General features: G+C 36.7%; 1 protein-coding gene across 1 annotated transcript; it reads left to right on the top strand.

Annotated features, from left to right (window-relative positions):
• The first annotated feature begins 20,579 nt into the window (after nt 1–20,579).
• Nucleotides 20,580–21,170, top strand: LOC110711320 (uncharacterized mitochondrial protein AtMg00860-like). Its single transcript, XM_021889699.1, has one exon. The coding sequence runs from the start codon at nt 20,580–20,582 to the stop codon at nt 21,168–21,170; it is 591 nt and encodes a 196-aa protein (XP_021745391.1).
• The last annotated feature ends 318 nt before the right edge of the window (nt 21,171–21,488 follow it).

Genomic DNA, 21,488 nt, shown 5'->3' with positions numbered 1-21,488 from the left:
CTTATTATGATAATATCTTTTATTGTCTTTTCTAATATTCATGTTAGTATCATGTTAGGGCTAAATATATGATCTTTATTGATTAGTGACATGCTAGGATTTGTTATCAATCTTGTTAGTATCAGGCCTAGGATCTTGCTATTATTATGATTTAACATGTTTATTTTAATTATTGTGATTGTTATTTTGATTTCAATTATTATTATTATTATTATTATTATTATTATTATTATTATTATTATTATTATTATTATTATTATTATTATTATTATTATTATTATTATTATTATTATTATTATTATTATTATTATTATTATTATTATTATTATTATTATTATTATTATTATTATTATTATTATTATTATTATTATTATTATTATTATTATTATTATTATTATTATTATGTTGCTTTGTATATTTATTGTTATTGCTTGATCACCCCTTTTATGCATGTTTAAAGGGAATTGGTACCTGTAATCACGCTTAATAAGATGAATAATAATCTTGTTTAGTGTAAATATGATTATAATTCAAGTGATCGCCAATAATAGTTTAATTTGTGCATTAATGTTCAACGAACATAGATAAACAGGTTTAGGGTGAACCTATTGATTGCATGTTAGTTAAAAAGCGCAAATGAATATGAGAAGAATAAAGTACAGGCCTATTATTAGGGCAGGTTCAATCTCTTTTAGGTTGGATTTGTACCTTCTTCCCCGAACTTCCAGTAATGGTTCCAAACCGATTAGAGTTCACGATCTCTTGGATCGTTAAGGGGTGTAACCTTCACCCCGTGAACGGTTTACAAGTTCCTAAAACTTGTTGGCGACTCTTTTTCTGTAGTTTCCTTCCCTTTGGACGCCACCATGCTTTTAGTGTATGATCATAGTGGGGTTCAGTTTGGGGTAATACTTGAAATATTCCCTACACATTGCTTTAATAAATTGAACAAAAAAGTTAATTTAATTAACAAAGCTGAAATTTCATTAATAAAATAAAGTAAAAACTACATTATTGATGGAATTCAAATAAAAGCTTAATAAAATAAAATTAACTTTAAATTTAAACTAGTCTAATAAATTGGATGTTAAGCAATGCTTCAATCTTTCTTCTCCTTCTTTGCCCTCTTCCAATTTTTATCCACATCCTCTTCATCATCCATAACTTTAGCTACTAGGCATACTTTAGAGGACCTACATTCAATTTTAGAGTAAATAGTTTCTTCCTTAGCTAGGACTCCATGTTTCTTTTCTATCCAAGTCTTCTTTTCCGAAATTTCAGCTTTTTTATCCCCTTTATCCTTTGTAGTGTCTTTCTTCTTAGGCATCATAGGTGTTTTAAATTCAACTTTTTCACCCAAACGTTCCTTAACAATATTCACTTTGTCACCTAGGCGGTTCTTCACATTAGTTCTTCTCTGATTTTTAAGAAGCCATCTCTTCACATCATTGGGCAAGGAAGGAGGAACCTTTTGGGTAATCACTTCCCATAAAGGCCTAGCACTCTAATATGTGTCAAATTTCTCTACTTCTTGTGAAACAGGGAATTCATAGGGACGACGGAGGTCCCCGGAAGGAATTGTTTGAAGTAGACTGTACTGCCTTTTTATCCTGTAGGGATAATTAAAAGTCATCTTGGTTAAGCTTAGAAGACGACAGAAGGGTTGCTTGTTGACACCAACACTATTCTCTATTTTCCACCATGGGACGACCCACTTGATAGCAAAGCTGCAAGAAGCAACAACTTTATTCCACTCATGGCGACCCATCTTAGAGAAGCACTTCTTTCGCCTCACAAAGCAATTTGGAGTATATTTCACAATGTTGTCAGGAGGACTAATTAATTCTGGTCTCTCCATTAGCCATATCTGCAAAAAATTCAATACAAATAATTAGTATTACTATACAGAAATATGTTTTTGATTCCTGTAATTAAAAATATTATTTTTCTACCTGTAATAATATTGGAGAGCCCAAAAAGGTGCTTTTGGATTTGCCTTTAATTCATCTAGACTAAGCATAGTCTCTCCAACAATTAATGGCATTAGATTCCTTCTAGATTCAATATGCTCTAAAACAGTTAATATGATTGCTTGACCCTCATTAGTTCTACAACTAGTGAGAAGATATTGGTTAAGCATACAAAAGAGAAAAGCCCTTCTTCTTTAAACATGAAAAGACTAAGAATAAGGTCTATCAAATTAGTTGCGTGCAAATTCTTTTAGATTGACTACGCTACTGATCTAGGGCGAGACTAGGTCGTTGAAAACTAATCTACCCTTGGTCAAAACAATATTTGTAATCTCTCAACACATCCCTATATAAAGCATAGAGTAAGTCGAGGGTCGAACAAATAGGAATGGGAGGTGAATGCTAAAGTCAAAGCTAAGCTATTTTGAAGCAATAAAGTGAGGTGTGTACATTCAAAACAATAAAACAATCAAAATGAAATCAAATTTATCAAGCACTAGGGTTAGGATCCGCATACACTCGGAATGGATATAGCTAATTAGGATTGGAGATGACTAAGTCAAGTGTTGCGAGGGAAAATCAATTAAGCAATCAAGAGAGCAAGGTAAGCTAATCTCCTAGAGGTCAAGCTAGCGCCAACTACGAGAGACTCTAACTAGGAACCTTGCGAACCTACTTAATCGACAAAAGCAAGCCACAAATCAATTTTCCGTATCAATGCAAGCTTACAATGCATTCTAGTGTAACAATCAAAGTTAGCTACTCTTCAATTAATCACACACATGCACTTAATCAATCCACCTGTTTAATCACAACATCAACTCCATCAATTCCCCCAATTAGCATCAATCCATTACTCATACATGCTTCACCATTCCCCTAGTAAGAGAACTACTCACAATCCATTGAAATTAAAATCAAAACTAAGCTAATCAACAATTTCATCATCATTATATCAATAGAACTAATTCAATCACAATTTAATTCATACTTGAACAATCAACAAAGCAATTAAAATTATAAGCTAAAGATTGCATTAAAGTAAAAGAAGTCTTTACAAACTTGCTTCAATTCAATGGAGAAAATGCTAGAATTACCAATATTCAATCATCAATCAAGAACTTCTCTCTCTACAATCTAGAGTTTCTCTCTCTAAAATTCTAATTCTAATTCTATTCTAATTTCTGAATTAATTCCCCCTCTCAAAGTAGAAAGAAAATCTATATATAGTACAACAAACTAAGAGAAGTTAGTTAGATTATCCCCAAATAAACCCATACAGGCGCGACCATCTATAAGGGAGAGCGCAGCCGCACAAATCTGGGTATGGAACAGAGACCTAGACAGGCGCGCCCGCGCCAACAGACCGTGCCATAGTCGTGCGCGGCTTCTTCCCTATCATGTCTATGCTCCTCGTGCGTTCCACTTAATGCTCTTGATAAACACGGGACCTTGCAGTTTCTAAACTCCATGTTTGCGGGTTCAACAATATAAATCATGCCCCCACGACTTGAATGCACAGCTCAAGGACTTTAGGAACTTGCACTTCTCCTAGCTTGAACTTCAAACGGAGAACATTAGACATCCTAATCAATGCGAAACTTGGGAAGAAGCCTCGGGAAACTTGGATAACGACCTTAACCTGAAAAATAAAGGAAAACAAGCAAATAAAAGAGAAAATAACAAATTACACCAAGAAATTCATATATAAAGAAATCCAACAAAGAGAATGCAAACTAAAAGAAATAAAGAGTAAAATTTAGGAAAAGCTAAGTTAAAGAGCTATAGAATAACATGAAATTCATCTTAAAAAGAACCAAATGAGTGCCATAAATGACACTCATCAGCTACCATCTACAATATTTGTTAGATATCTGTCTCTTAAATTAAAGAATCGCTCAAAATCTTTATAATAATATTCATTCACTCTATGGATTACCGCCAGATCTAATGAAGGGAAGCCTAGGATGGAACCAAATTCTTCCAGTAAAGGCTAATTTCATCACACCCTAGTCTAAAGCAATGTGTATTAGTATCACAAAATTCTAAGGCGGTATGAATAAAATCTACATTAAGATCTACCCCCTTAATACCAGAAATACCTCCCATGTGAAAAAAGTCGAGTTCTTTTCTCTCTTTAATAGTTAAAGACCGACACATTCACGAGTAAATTTGATAAAACTCTTAATGACTAAAGACATGATTATTTATTGAGAAGCTAAGGTTATAATTAATTTGTTCGAATTATACGGGAAATCGACAGATTAGGGGGCTATTTATTTACAAAATTGATGCAGTTTGACTCCAGTTGGGATTCAGAGGCAGCACACTGCAGTGCCAAACGACAAGCTTGTCGCCTTGCGACAGTGTCTATCGCTTAGCGACAGAAGCAGCGCTCGGCGACAATGCAAAGCGCGTGGCGACAAGCGGCGCTGCAGCGCTTCTTCAACGTGCTATGCAAACCGCGTTTTTTCTTACTATGATTTAAATTCTTACAGTGACTTTACAATTTTTCCCTTTGTTCAATTACCCCATACATATCAATTCAATATTTTTTCTTTCTTTTTTCTTTTTGGATTTATAGAAACTTAATTAAATTTAGGTTTGTTTTAAGTTCGATTTATTTTTCATTTTTTCTTTTCGAGGGAGAAAGTCAGATACCCTTCATTATTAATAAAATGACGGAAGTTTTTGCGCAAAATTAATCACAAATTTTTTGCACACACACACATGCACATAAAAATGAAAAATAAATGCAAAGATAAAAAAATCATAATAGATAAAAGTCTGTATACACAAATATGTCTAACAAATATATCTAATAAATGAGTCAGTCGGCAAAGTCCTACAGAAGTCAAAATAAAACAACACAGGTACAACTACGGTGCTGGAGGACGCAGATGATGAGGGATGTTCATCATATCGAAGAACTACGCAGATCGAGGAGTATGCTCTACACCAGCTCCATTCTCGCCAGGAGTAGGGAAGCACAACTAAAGACCTGTCCACCCAGGCTCACCCTGGTGATGAATTAGTAAAGGCTGAGGCTGTGGAGGTTACTACGACGACGAGCCGACCTCGTACGTCTTACCACCTACCGGAGTCGATGTCGCCTCTCCTTGTCCCATCAGCCTAGTCCGTGCACCCTCAGATGAAGAAACCGAGCCCTCCACTGCCTCGATCCGAGCAGCATAAAATCGGCCACCTCGGCCACCAAAATGCAGTGCGGCGACGCCTCGTGCCAGACCTGGCCGACTCTCTGCTCGCCTCGGGTCTTGGTCGAGTACGTGAAGGGATAGGCTGTCCCTACAAAAGTAATTTAAGTCAGATGCAAAGAAAATAGAAACATAAACAATGAAGAAATGAAGAAGAAAAGGTTACCTCCCGAGCAGAGTCGTCACGACGATAGGAAGCAACATTCCTCATCCACACTAGCTGGCTCCGAAAGGCGTCTATGCACCTCGCAATCACCGACACCACCTGTAGGGAATATTTAAAGCGTTAATCCCCTAGCTTGATCCCCACTGTGATCATACACTAAAGTACGGTGGCATCCAAAGGGAAAGAAGATAGAGCAAAAGAGTCGCCAACAAGTTTTTTAGGAACTTGTAAACCGTTCACGACGTGAAGGTTACACCCCTTAATGATCCAAGAGATTGTTAACTCCATAAGGTCTTAAATAGGGTTCGGGGATGAAAGTACAAATCCAACCTAAAAGAGATTGAACCTGCCCTAATAATAGGCTTCTACTTTATTCTAATCGTATTCATGTAACATACAATCAATAGGATTAACCCTAAAAATGTTTATCTATGTTGGTTGAGTATTAATGCACAAATAAATTTATTATTGGCGATTACTAAAATGATAATCAAATTAACCCTAAACAAGATTATTAAATATCTTATTAAGCGTGATTACAAGTACCAATTCCCTTTAAACATGCATAAAAAGGTGTGATCGAGCAATAACAATAAATATATCAAGAAACATAATAATAAAAAATATTAAAAATAATCATGAATCATAAAAATAATCATAATCATAATTAATAATCATAAATCATGTTAAAGCATAATAATATCAAGATCCTAGGCATGATACTAACAAGATTAATAACAAACCCTAGCATGTCTAGGGTAAATTTAATGCTAAATATGATTATTACGATGCTTCTTATGTTCTTCCTAATATTTATGATTGTTAGTATCATGTTAGAGCTATATATTTGATTTTTATTGCTTAGTAACATGCTAGGGTTTGTTATTAATCTTAGGATCATGCTATAAATATTATGCTTTAATATGATTTTGATTATTATTATTGTTATGATTATTTTTAATTATGATTATTATGATGATTATTATTTTTATTATTATTATGTTGCTTGATATATTATACTTATATTTACTGCTAGATCACACCTTTTATGCATGTTTAAAGGAATTTTGTATTTGTAATCACGCTTAATAAGATATTTAATAATCTTGTTTAGGGTTAATACGATTATAATTCAAGTGATCGCTAATAATAGATTTATTTGTGCATTAATATTCAACGAACATAGATAAACAGGTTTAGGGTAATCCTATTGATTGCATGTTAGTCAAAAAGCGCACATGAATACGATCAGAATAAAGTAGAGGCCTATTATTAGGGCAGGTTCAATCTCTTTTAGGTTGGATTTGTACCTTCATCCCCAAACCCTTATTTGGTTCAAGACCTTATGGAGTTGATGATCTCTTGGATCGTTAAGGGGTGTAACCTTCACCCCGTAAATGGTTTACAAGTTCCTAAAACTTGTTGGCAACTCTTTTGCTCTATCTTCTTCCCTTTTGGACGCCACCGTACTTTAGTGTATGATCAAAGTGGGGTTCAAGCTTGGGGTTAACGCTTTAAATTATTCCCTACATGTGTCCACGCGTCTCTAGAGCAAAAGAGCTTGATGGAAAAGTTCACGCGTCTCTGAACAATAGAGTTGGAAAATAGGATGCCCACGCGTCTCTGAACAATAGAGCTTCTTTTTTTTTTTAATATGTCCATGCGTCTCTGAACAAAAGAGCTTAATTAATATAATAACGCGTCTCTAAACAATAGAGCTTTGAATGATATGTCCACACGTCTCTAAACAATAGAGCTTTGATTATATGTCCACGCGTCTCTGAACAATAGAGCTTTCATGATATGTCCACGCGTCTCTAAACAATAGAGCTTGAAAGAAATGTCCACGCGTCTCTGAACAAAAGAGCTTTGATGATAATATTTCGAAGAAAAATTTCTAAAGATCAACGCTTGTCGATCTCTAAAGCTCGCTTGAACTTTGCTCCCGTTATGCCAGTACGTCGACGGTTTGCTGCTTGTTAACCATTATGTTTGTGATAAGCCAACACTTAGGCGCTTTAAGCTAAGTGAGACGATATTTCGCCTTGTCGATCACTTATTGCGACTGTAACCGAACCGACTACTTAATCATGTCAAATTGCTCATAGGGGCTAACTAGCGTACCAAGGAACCCGAAATTGCTGCACGAGGTCAAAATAACCTTTCTGAGAGGCTTCGAGCTCTATCGCTGCAGAAATATCTCTAGCGCCAAGAATTCACTGTGTCGCCAGACGCTAAGATCTAGCGCTAAGTGCTGAAATCTATTTCCATACGCTAGATGTTGTCGTCTGGCACTAGAGTAGGATCTTCCCTATTCTGCTGCACCTGTATTTATTTTTTACTATAGATCTTTGCTATTCTCTTTAATTATCTTAGGGTTGACCTAAGGCTTAACGTTGCTTGACTCATTGATTTGACACGACCCAAGGTATAAACTTGACTCGCTGTGATTGACTCGAGGTTTACTCGACTTGAAGTGTTTGACACATGTGGCTCATGACCCATGAGTGCATAGTGTTAATTGTGCGACTCAAAAGAAATATTTTCCGTCATTTTGTGGAGGGTACCGACTTTCTTCCGAAAAAGAAAGATGTGAAAAAGAATCGAAGGTTTTGAAGTTTTTGAAGGTGCATGTTCATAGTCAAATGCCATTGAAACTATCTCTCAAGGTGCAAGGATTAATCCATCATAGACTATCTCATTTGTTGACTCAATGATGAAAGTATTTGGGTAACTTAGCCGCAGAGGCTAAGGACTTTATACTTTGATATGCAATGATGACAATACATGCTTCAGCGTTATGTTAAGATTTCATGACAAAGGGTTCCTAAGGGAAAGTATATTTGGTCATGTATCTGTGCGGTGTGTGATAGTGATTCTAAAGTTAGGCCACAAAGGCTAAGTGTGTGGGAAAATATTATTTTTAAAAGAGTCAAATGGTGGTGACTTTTAGGCTAGGCAAGCTAATGATGTAAGGATCAAGCCCCCAAGTCTAGCTCTAAGTAGATAGGGATGAGCATTGGAGATCCCTTGATATGATCATGGTGTAAGTGTGTGAATTTGAATATGAATGCATGTTTATTACGGCCGCACCTCGATGTGAAGTTGCCTACGTATCTGTTAGGAATCAGGCCGAACGTAGCTTTAGCCGAACCTCGCACAAGTATGTATACCTCAAAAAGGTCTTTTTAAGGGTTGTAACGTGGTTAGGCTAAAGGTTTGAAGAAGAAGGGGATAAAGGCTCAAGACCCTAGATAAGGCCCCAAGGTGTGCAACTTTGCTTTTGTATATTTGTATTTTCATGCTTGAGTTTCTACTCGTTTTTTTTAGCTCTTTTTTTTGCTTTAGCATTTATCTTAGTTTTTATAAGTGTGGGCAATCTTGATCATGCGGTCTATCACTCACTTGGAATTCATGTTTCTCAGGCACGGTACCGAGCACTCGATAAGAGACGCAATCTGAGACGTATTCATATTAAAGACATGTTCATGTCAAAGACATTGGAACACTTGCCCTTTTATACACTTTTACTATTATTTTTTGCTTATTAATATTTATTATTATTTTTGAAATCACTCAAGCTTTGTTCTTTGAAAATTGCATAAGTTACACACCATCCCATCCCAAGGTTAGGTAGATATGGGTTGAAAAAATGAAGGGTCTATCGTTAGACAAGGCTCAAAGTGGTTTATGAAAAAAGGATGTATAATTTAAGGGTGAAAGGTATTATGATGTGGCTACCAGGGGTGCCTCAAATCATTGGTATAACTTGTGCTTAATTCGACATGGTTTTTTTTTTTTTTTTTATGCAATATAATGGAATGATCATATGTAAGAGAATAAATGCTCATTTTATTAAAAAGGGGAAAAGAAATAATCTACAAGATTAATCTAAGGAAAAAGAAAGTGCCTATGCTAGACTTATTGGGGAAAGGGTAAATAAAGAAAAAGAAAAAATGATGTCATGAAATCTCGTCGTTGAAACTCGCCTCTTGTCTTGTATTGTTTGCTTTATCATCACTCGCTCTTCTTGTTAACTAGAGGTATAGGAAGCTTGTTATTATCAATCAAATGTTGGATAGCCTCCTTTAGCTTCCAACAGGTCTCAGTAGCATGACCCCTACCTTGATGGTACTTGCAGAGCACATTTGTATTCCAACTAGGCAACCTCTTCTCAAGAGGGGGATCTTGAAGAGGTCCAATAGGAGTAATGATTCCCTTGGCATGGAGTCGATCGAAAGCATCATCGTAGCTAATTCCAATAGGGGTAAAATCCCTTTACGATTGCTTTCTAAATCCTCGACTATCCATGGCTAGGATCTCACTAAGGTCGAAAGTACCAACACTATTACTAGAGTAGGTGTTTTCGGAAGAAGAAGGATAGTCGTTCTTCTTTCCTTTACAACCACTATTGTTATGGTTACTAATCTTGGCCTTCTTGTCGCGCGGAGGAACATGAAGGAGATTAGAATCAATGAAGTCTTGAACACGATCCTTGAGGGCGAGGCACTCTTCAGTATTGTGACCGCGACCTCTATGGTATCGACAATAGGAATTTGGATCCCAATTGGGAAAACTTTTTTCAGATGGAGGGTCTTGACTGGGACCAATAGAGTGAATATGACTTTGATCATGAAAATAGTCAAAAGCTTCATTTCAAGTCGTTCCTATTGGTGTGTATTCTTCAATGGTCCATTTTGCCCGTGGCTTAGGAGCATTGAGTTCTTCATTAAGCCCTTGGCGAGGATTTTGTTCGATGGCCATTACCCGATTTGCTAATCCTTCTACCACATTCAAGAGCATGGCAACAACATCTTGCAATTTTTGAACGTCCTCTTTTAGAATTGACAAGTCTTCCCTGGTATTATCTAAGAAAAGACTTTCATCCTCCTCAATCATAGCCACTTCATCGAGAGAGGTCATATAAGTTGTCTCGATCATGGGCTTTTCTATTGGTGTGATAAGAAGTGATGGATCGAAGGATGTTTGATCATATTTGATGGCTAGAATCTCGGAAGTTCCATTGTTATCGATCAGATCTTGAATAGCTTCTTTGAATTTCCAACACTCCTCAGTGTCGTGACCCTTTCCTTGGTGATATTTGCAGTGCTTATTCGGGGGCTTCTGGAATTGGATCTTTGATGGGCCCTATGGGCATGACTAGTCCTTTGTGGTGTAGCTTTTCAAAAGTCGTTTCATAACTCATGCCAAGTGGGGTGAACACTCTTTTTGACCTTTGGATTTGCGATTTAGAGGCGTTCGTGGCTTGTACCTCATTGATGGGAGAGGAAGAAGAGGGATGGTCGTTCTTCTTTCCTCTCGCATTATTATCTTTCAAAAGGTCATCTTCAATGTCAATGCCTATATTTAGACAGCCTTGAAAGTATTCAAGTTGTGTTGGTACTTTAAGTGTCTTGAATACTTCCCTTGGAGATTTTTGATAAACATCCTCACAAATTCTTTTTCGGTGGGAGCCTTGACCATATTAGCGGAAGTTTCCCTCCATTTATGGTATGTTTCGTCTTGGATGTTGCACTTGTATCATTCTATGAAAGCGTTTGTTATGGACTCCCATGTGGAGGTTTTTTCTTTCTCGAGAGAAAAGAACCATTGCTGGAAAATGGTCTCGAGAGATAGTGGGAACAGAGAGGGGAAAACCTTCTTATCGATACCCTTAATGCTCATTATAGTCTCAAAATCTCTTAGATGGAAGTAAGGCTTATCTGTTGCCTTGAATTTAGGGATGTTAGTGGCATTGAACTTATGAGGAAGAAGTTCCTTGTCCAGCGAGACCCCTTGTGAACTAATGCCCTGAAATTTATAGTCACTAGATACCTTGCTCAAGCTTTCTTGCATAAGATTCATTTGTTTTTGCTTCACAGGGTCATCAATTTTCAGGGTTAAAGCCTTTAACACCTCATTCACGTAATTCAATTGATTCCTAAGTTCATTGACCTCTTCTTGACTTGCCATTATCTTTTTAGCCTTCTTCTTTTGACGTACTAGTTTATCAAAAAGTGAAACTTGAATAAAGAGGTTGTCCTTGATTAATCGCCTTCTCTCCTCGACCAAGTACTGTGGAAAAGGAATTTGGGGATATCTATTGTTAATTGTTTGACTCAAACTCTATTCAACATGCAATGGAAAGATGGCATAGAATGTGAAGAAAAATGATGTAGATGGAGGGATATGAAGAACTAGGAATAGAATGTACCCCAACTTAAATGACGGAAAAAACCGACTCATGCATGAACCTAAGACATGGTCATGGTGACATATACTCAAAATGTGTGCTAAGACTAGTGAGTGTAGGTGATATGTTAAGACTCTTGTCATGACCATGTGGCTAGACTATGTGACTAGACTCAATTAATGACTTGACAAAGTGTTATTGACAGCAAAATTTCACCGAATTATTTAGCAAACTGGTCAATTAGACACTAGGTGATGACTCGACCAATAATCCGAACTGTCGGCAAAACGACAGGACTGGCGTCGCACTGTGTAGTGTAGCGCCAGATGACAGAGCTGTCGCTAGGCGCCACACTCCACAGAGTGGAGCTACAGTTCAGATTTTGGTGCCAATACTGGAGCTTCAATCTAAGACTGTTTTCGGTGTTATTAATCAACAGGGGTATGCCTAAAGTCATACTAGATCAATTCTGATTAAAAAATTAGACTTTATTGACTCAAATTAATTAATTAATTAATTAGGCATAAAACATACGCACAATTAGTCAAGTATCAACACAAGTCATCAATTTATTAAATATTAACACAAGTCAAATAAACGGTTAAGAGAAACATAAAACATATGCACAATTAGTCAAGTAGGCACAATACGATGCAATGAGTTTGCAACCTAACCATGGCTCTAGTTCTTTAAAGTCCGGGATATGGTTTAGTCAATAGAGGGTCCATGGTTAATTGTCCGGATGCACCGCGCAGAAGCCTAACCGTGAAGAGTTGGCGCGAGTGGATGGGACACCGCGAGTTTTAGAATAACTCGCTTCCATGGTTTGGTGATATCAACATTCTCGGATGTACCCTTTGTTGCTCAGAGCGTTCAATCAGGTAGATGGAGCATGAATTTCCAAAGGGTTATGTCCATATGTAAAACACATATGGGTTTCAGAAAAGTGAGAAAAACTCAATCAGGAAGTAGGATCGAGCAAACAATGCTAAAAACTGGTCAAAATTAGAACACATATTTCTTGCTCGGTATTGGAAGAATTTAGCGCCAACAAACAGAGGTTGGCGCCAGGATTCAGATGTGGCGCTAGGATTTAGCTGTAGTGCCTGGTGACATGGCTGTTGTCTGGCGCTACGGTTAAATGTCTGGCGCCAGCTTCTGTTCGGTGACGCTAATTCCTACATGCCTCAGCAGCTTTCTGTGCTTGATAAATTTTCCAGTTTCGCGCAGTGTTATTTCGGTCCTAGTTGTGAAAGATATTTCTCAAATTTCCTACGTGTAGAATCCTATGTTTTTAACTCATTACGGATGGTCTTTCCAATGAGATCTTTTTTATGCATATGACAATAATGATAATCAAAATTACACACATGAAATACTTAAAACGTTTCGAGTCTCATCCACTCATTCTAAATCATTGCCGAAACAAATTCAGGAATTAAAATAGAAATCTTTCCCTAGTGGAGTCGCCAAAAACTGTAGGGAATATTTCAAGCGTTAATCCCCTAGCTTGAACCCCATTGTGATCATACACTAAAGTACTGTGGCGTGCAAAGGGAAAGAAGATAGAGCAAAACAGCCGCCAATAAGTTTTTTAGGAACTTGTGAACCGTTCACGAGGTGAAGGTTATACCCCTTAACGATCCAAGGGATTGTCAACTCCATAAGGTCTTGAACCAAATAGGGTTCGGGGATGAAGGTACAAATCGAACCTAAAAGAAATTGAACCTGCCCTAATCATAGGCCTCTACTTTATTCTAATCGTATTCATGTGCGCTTTCTTACTAACATACTATCAATAGGATTAACCCTAAACCTGTTTATCTATGTTGGTTAAGTATTAATGCACAAACAAATCTATTATTGGCGATCACTAAAATTATAATCAAATTAACCCTAAACAAGATTATTAAATATCTTATTAAGCGTGATTACAAGTACCAATTCCCTTTAAGCATGCATAAAAAGGTGTGATCAAGCAACAATAAATATATCAAGCAACATAATAATAAACAATAATAAAAATAATCATGAATCATAAAAATAATCATAATCATAATTAATAATTATAAATCATGTTAAAGCATAATAATATCAAGATCCTAGGCATGATACTAACAAGATTAATAACAAACCCTAGCATGTCACAAAACATTAAAATCAAAGCTTTAACCCTAACATGATACTAGGAATATCATAAATATTAGGAAGAACATAAAAGGCATCATAACAATCATACTTAACATTAAAGTTACCCTAGACATGATACTAAGAATTAAAATAACAATCTAAGCATGATTTCTACACCATAACATCAATAAAAACCATTAAAGTACTTACTTTGATGCCTCCTACCTCTTTCTAATAACAAAATACACACGTTAGTAACTTCAAGGAAAATAATAATTAAAATTATAATTAAATAATTAAAATAGAGATTTGGGACCAAACCCTCAGAAATTAAACCTTTCATGTCTAGGGAGAAGGCAACTTCAAACTTGGCTAGGTGTATCTAGTGCTAATGAATGCGGAATTTTGTATTTGAGAAAAGGATAGTTTAGAAAAGGGAGAAAAAGGGAGAGTGAGAATGAGAATTGGTTAATGGAAATTGATGATTGTTGCTGAATAAAAACGGATTTTTTACGAGATTATTTATAAAGAAAATAAGCCAAAAAGATAAAATATCAAAACAGAGTTCTGGTGCAAATAAAAATTAATTAGCGCCAACGCTGGCTATTGGCGCCAGACGCCAACATTAGCGCCAGGCGCCAACGCTTGCGCCAGGCGCCAAGCGTAGCGCTAGGCGCTACAGCTGGCGTTCGGCGCTGATTTAGAAATTCACTCGTTTTCTTAAAATCAGATAGAATTTTCCAAACACGAGGATAAAATCGTATTTCCCTCAAAAAACGTTCTTTGATTCTTATTAAAACTCTAAAAAAAAGTCAAAAGTCAATTTATCAATGCTAATTGAATTAGGAATGAAAAGAACCTTCTAGAAGAATCTAGAAGACTAAAACCATTCCTAATTGCATTAGGAATGATAAATCTATATTAGGCCCTCCCCTTGATCATTGGGCCGCATATAAGGCTCAAACTGGGCCTAGTTCAGTAAATTGGCCATAACTTCCTCAATATTCATCGTAACTAGGCTTAAAATATATCGTTGGAAAGCTCTTGTCAAGCCCCATAAAACTACACTACTTTTGGACCCATATCATGGACCAACCAAACTGGATTGGCTGTTTTCTTCTTAAAATAAGTTTTCAAAAACAGAGAGAAGAGAAAAGAAATTAAAACTATCCGCAACATTAAACTTTCCACACTTTCACTTCATTCGATTATGATTCGACGCGAAAGGTACTCATCACCGGGTTTGGTTTTGGAGAGACACAAATGGGTGTCTACACCACCGCGCGCGAGAATTGTCAAGATAAAAAGTCAGTAACGATCAAGAAAAATATAAACAAATAGCAATTAAATAACTCACCTGAGTCTAGTGACAAGGGATGGATCGCTCTATGAAGCGCTGATCCTCAGGAGCCTGGGGTATCATCTCCTCAATAGGTCCGTATATCCCCTGATAGCTGATAGACATCAGGGGAGGAACGAACTCAGTAGGCTTAGTCTGGAAAAAAGCAAACCAAATTGAATAAAACACCACTTGGGGGCTACCAATCAAAGAAATAAAAGACAAAAATCATACCACCGCCTCCTAAGACAAAACAGGGGTTGGAGCTAACAATGTCAGATAGTCCTCCTTGTAGCATCGTCCCGAGCTAGCATAAGATCGCCAAGGGGTACCAGCAGGCGACCTCCCTGCCAAGTTGAGCAGCATCGTGTCATGGAACATGTGGCGAGGCAGAGGAGAAAGGACGAAAAAGATCTTCGAAGAGTGTTGAATATAAACTCTCTCCTAGGTACACCGCCGCCTCATACGTCCCCTGAAAGTTGGGACACTCAGCGGTGTACTGCGTAGCCAGCGCAAAAATAACCAAACCGTCCCATGGCCGGTATACTACCTCAAGCTCCAGCAAAATATGTCTATAAGGTAAAACTATATCAAGAGGCAATACAAAGATGTCAAATATTCAAAAGAACATACCGAGAGGATCAGCTCTCGGACATGGGCAGTGGCCGCCTGATCATTGAAACGACCTCCCCTACAGGCGCCAACAGGGAGCTCGCGAGGAGATGGTCTCGCCGGCGGAAGCGAAGGAAAGTGACGCGGGTGCATGGAACTTAGAGGAAGAAGTGGAAGACTTGCCACGTTTTGTGACACAAAGTCGGGCCAAGCTCCTAGGTGGTCACCTATCGGGACTAACCATCATCACACTTGAAGATAAGAAGATTTTAAAAGGTTCAGCCAAACCTAGAAAGTCCGACCAAACCATTTTGTTAGTTTCCAACCCGATTTTGTCAGTTTTGCAAAAGTGGTCAAACTCCAAAGGTTCGACCGAACCAGGAGCAGGACAGTTTGATCGAACTTACCCTAAGTTCGTCCAAACCTACCCACAAGTTCGACCGAACTTACCCTTAGTTCTGCCGAACCTTTTCCCATTTTCTTGTCAGTTTGTGCGAACTATTTAAGTTGTTTAAAGACGCTTTGTATCTTAATTAATGTTGAACTTTGCATGATTTTGTAATCAAGGAGACTTTCTCTCTCTACCATAATCTTTGTGATTATCTTGATTTCTTTGTGATTGATACCTTTTAATCTTTGTGGTTACACCTTAATCATAGCTTTACTTGGTGTTGGCTTTGATTAAGACCCTTATTTTCATTATCATGGTGATTTTGAGATAGGTTTGCCTTATTTTGTTGGTTTGAACTTGTTACTTAATTTCTCCTCCCTTTTTCTTGGGTTTTGTTGGTGATTTCATATCAGTAGGTATCAGAGCCTAGGTTATTACCCTAGAAATATCCTACCTTTTTTAATTTCTTTTTCCCCCTCTCAAACGATCTCATATTTTCCCAAAAAACTTAGAAATTTCTCTCAAAATACAAGCTTTCTATCTTGAAACATGGGTGATAGATACTATTATGAAGATGATGAAGGTTACAATAAAAACTCTAGATTGGATGCTCTAGAAAGGAAGTTTGATAGACTTCTTCAGGTCTTAGGGAATAGAAGAAGTCCTAGAAGCAGGAGGAGCCCTAGTGAAGAAGATGACTGTCACTATCCTTGCCGGAGAAGGGAATACCGCCAACGACACCATGTGGACAACCGTGATCGAGACATCAAGTTGGAATTTCCGGAATTTGAAGGTAATCTTGTTCATAATGAATTTCTTGATTGGGTTAGGAGTATGGAGAATGTGTTTAAATATAAGGGTTATAATGATGAAAAACATTTCAAATTGGCCATCCTTAAACTCAAAAACATGCTTCTTTGTAGTATGAGAACTTAAAGAATCGTAGGAAGAATGATGGAAAATAAAAATCACTTCTTGGGAGAAATTGAAGAAACATATGAACAAGGCCTTTGTGCCTAAAGATTATTTGCAAGATGCTTATCTTAAATTTAATTCTCTTAAGCAAGGAACTATGTTGGTAGAGAAGTATACTAGAGAGTTTGAGAAACTTTCTATCATAAGTGGAATTGAAGAAGCACCGGAGCATATGATTGCTAGGTATATTAGTGGTCTTGAAAGAAAGCTTGGGCAAAAAATTTATGTGCATGCCCATGGAAGTTTTGATTAAGTGGTGCAAAAAGCTTTGAAGTTTGAGAAGTATGACAAGGTGAGTAGTGCTAGTGGGTATACGAAGCCTACCTTCAAGAGTAATTTTGCTCCAAAGGGTGAGACAATTTGACGGAAGAGCAAAGGGAAACATCTTCCAAACTCGTTGCACCATCAACGATCGAGTTTGCAACCTTAACATTGATAGTGGCTCTTGCACTAATGTGGGTTCAACAACATTGGTAAGCAAGCTCAATCTTGAAACTACCGATCATCCTACTCCCTACAAGCTTCAATGGCTTAACAATCACAATGAGTTGAAGGTAACGAAAAAAACTCTTCTTTGTTTCTCAATTGGCAAGCTATATAAGGATGAGGTTCTTTGTGATGTGTTGCCTATGGATGCTTGTCATGTATTGCTTGGTAGACCTTGGAAATTTGATAGAGATGTAATGCATGATGGAAGAAAGAACACTTATTCATTCATGATGGATAAGAAGAAGATTGTACTCAACCCCTTGTCCCCCACCATCAAACATAAAGAACCCTTGGGTATGGGAAACACAATCAAAGAGAACCTTGTCATTGGGGAAAATGAAATGGGAAAGGAGATAAATCAAGGACACCTTGTCTTTATTTGTCTTCTTAGGGAAACACAATATAGTGAGCGAAAGAACCCAATCCACCCCCTTGCCAAGGAAGTATTGGTTGAGTACCATGATTTTTTCCTGATGATTTCCCCCCTGGCTGGCCACCTATTTGGGGAATTGAGCATGAAATCGATCTTATTCCCGGATCACAACTCCCTAATAGACCGACTTATAGGTGTACCCTTGATGAAGCAAGAAATCTACAAAGACAAGTTGGTGAGTTGATTGAAAGAGGATTTGTGAGGGAATCCCTTAGCCCTTGTACGGTTCCAGCTCTTTTGGTTCCGAAAAAGGATGGTACATGGACGATGTGTGTGGATAGTACGACCATAAATAACATCACCATCAAGTATCGCTTCCCTATTCCCCGACTTGATGATAAGCTTGATGAGCTTTATGGTTCCAAGGTATTTTTGAAGATTGACATGAGGATGAGGTACCATCAAATTTGTATGCGTGAAGGAGATGAGTGGAAGACCTCTTTTAGGACAAAGAAAGGCTTGTATGAGTTGCTAGTTATGCCATTTGGGATCTCTAATGCTCCTAGCACTTTCATGAGTGTAGTGAATATTTCAAGCATTACCCCAAACTTGAACCCCACTGTGATCATACACTAAAGCATGGTGGCGTCCAAAGGGAAAGAAGATAGAGCAAAAGAGTCGCCAACAAGTTTTAGGAACTTGTAAACCGTTCACAGGGTGAAGGTTACACCCCTTAACGATCCAGGAGATCATCAACTCCAATAGGTCTGGAACCATGACTGGTAGTTCGGGGATGAAGGTACAAATCTAACCTAAAAGAGATTAAACCTGCCCTAATAATATGCCTCTACTTTATTTTGATCGTATTTATGTGCGCTTTCTGACTAACATGCAATTAATAGGATTAACCCTAAACCTTTTTATCTATGTTGGTTGAATATTAATGCACAAACAAAACTGTTACTGGCGATCACTTGAATTATAATCAAATTAACCCTAAATAAGATTATTAATTATCTTATTAAGCGTGATTACAAGTACAAATTCCCTTTAAACATGCATAAAAGGTGTGATCAAGCAATAACAAAATATCATCAAGCAACATAATAATCATAATAAAAAAAATGATCATCATAATTATATTAAAGCATAATAATAGCAAGATCCTAGGCATGATACTAACGAGATTAATAACAAACTCTAGCATGTCACTAAACAATAAAGATCAAAGCTTTAACCCTAACATGATACTAACAATCATAAATATAAGGAAGAACATAAAAGGACTCATACTTTTAATCATACTTGATATTAAAGTTACCCTAAACATGATACTAGGAATTTATTGTTGTCACCCTAAACATCAAATTAAGAAAAACATCCTAACATGATACTAGGAATAATAATAACAATATAAGCATGTTTTCTACATCATAATATCAATTAAAAAATTAAAGAACTTACTTGGATGCCTCGTACCTCTTTCTAATAACAAAATACACACGTTAGTAACTTCAAGGAAAATAATAATAAAAAATTTAATTAAATAATTGAAAGAAAGTTTTGGGACCAAACCCTCAGAAATTAAAACCATTCACGTCTAGGGAGAACACAACTTCGGATAATGCTAGGTATATCTAGGTCTTGTGAATGCGGAATTTTGTAAAAAAGAGGGTAAGTTTAGAAAAGAGAGAGAGAAAGAATAAGTTTTAGCTTAGAAAGAAAAGAATTAGAGAGAATAAGAATTGATGATTGTTGATGAGAGAGAGAATTAGAGAATTTCTTGATGAGAGCTGATGATTGAAAAAGGGGAGATATGACCTCTATTTATAGAGAAAAAAGAGATTTGAAGAATAAGAAAAGAATATGAATTCGAATCGAAATAGAACTCGATGGACAACAGTTTTTGCGGAGTTTGTTTTTATCATATCTTTTGATCCAAAAGTCCAAATAAGACATAAAATATTTCGTTGGAAATATCTTGAAGTCTACTTTCCAACCCAATTGAACTTAGATTAAAATATTTTGTAGATAAAAAGATATAACCGAAATAGTAGGAAGGTGTCAGTTTTGGATAGAGTTTCATATCTAATTCATATCTCTTTCGTTATACCTCGGATTTAATATTATAATATATCATTGGAAAGATAATTTCAAGATCTATCCAACCATATAAAATTTTTATAAATATTATGAGGCACAAAAATAAAATATGACTGTCTTCAAACATTTTTAAATTCGAATAGAATTAGGATTTAAGAAAAGGAAAGTTTTTAAAAAGGAAAGTTTTTATTTAACACAAATTCTTTATAGAAGCTTCTAATTAATTCCAATTAGTTTAAGAATAGGATTAAACCTTTAGACCCTTCACATGATCATTGGGTTGTAGGCAAGATCCGTTTCAAGCCCAGTTTAGTATTTTGGCCATAACTTCCTCATTATTCATTGGAATTGGGCTTATAATATATCGTTGGAAAGGTCTTTTAAAGCCCCATCCAACTACACCATTATTGGAGCCATATCATGGACCAAACTAAACAGGAAGGCTAGTTTTTCAAAAATAGGGTAAGAAAAGAAATATTTTCAAAAACAGAAAGAAGAGATATTTTAATAAAAACATCCTCATCACTAGATATTTCACACTTTCTCTTTTTTTGATAATCAAATGACATGAAACGTATTCATCACTGGGTTTGGTTTTGGGGAGATACATTTGGGTGTCTACAATGAGGCTCATGAATAAGGTACTTCGCCCCTTCATTGGTAAATTTGTTGTTGTTTATTTTGATGACATACTTGTTTATAGAAAATGTGAACTTGATCATGTTAAACATTTGAGGCAAGTATTTGAAATATTGAGAAGTAGACGGCTTTTTGCCAAGTTTGAAAAGTGTACTTTTATAGTGGATAGCATTGTTTTTCTTGGTTATGTGATTTCGAGTGTAGGGATCTCAATGGACCCTAGTAAAGTGGAGGCCATTCAATCTTGGCCTTCTCCTAATACTCTCACTCAAGTTAGGAGTTTCCATGGTCTATCTTCCTTCTATCGAAGGTTTGTGGAGAATTTTAGCACTAATTTGGCCCCAGTGACCGAATGCATGAAGAAGGGTACTTTTGAGTGGACACCATCGGCTCAAAGGGCTTTTGAGACCCTCAAGAAGAAGTTGTGTGAGGTTCCAATCTTAGATCTTCCGAATTTTGATCAAACCTTTGAAGTTGAATGTGATGCTAGTGGGTTTGGAGTTGGAGCAGTTCTTGTGCAAAGAGAGGGAGGTCGGTTGCCTATTTTAGTGAGAAGCATGGTGGAGCAAGAATGAGATATAGTATCTATGACAAGAATTTCTATGCTATTTTGAGGGCTCTTGATCATTGGTCACATTACTTGAGGCCTAGACCATTTGTACTACACTCCAATCATGAATCTCTCAAGTACATCAATAGTTCTCTTAAACTCAATGCAACGCATGCCAAATTGGTTGAATTCCTCCAATCATCCAATTTTTCTTCTAAGTACAAGGAAGGGAAGAGCAATGTTATTGTTGTTGCTCTTTCTAGGAGGCATTATATGATCACTATTCTTGATGCAAAGTTTTTTGGGTTTGAGTTGCTAAAAAAGTTGTATCGCGATGATGAGG

The sequence above is a fragment of the Chenopodium quinoa genome, unplaced genomic scaffold, assembly GCF_001683475.1.
Source record: "Chenopodium quinoa cultivar QQ74 unplaced genomic scaffold, ASM168347v1, whole genome shotgun sequence".
Taxonomy (NCBI): domain Eukaryota; kingdom Viridiplantae; phylum Streptophyta; class Magnoliopsida; order Caryophyllales; family Amaranthaceae; genus Chenopodium; species Chenopodium quinoa.
This window is presented reverse-complemented; position numbering and strand designations above follow the sequence as displayed.

Coding starts and splice junctions, on each gene's coding strand:
- LOC110711320 (XM_021889699.1), top strand. CDS start 20,580: ATGAGGCTCATGAATAAGGTACTTCGCCCCTTCATTGGTAAATTTGTT.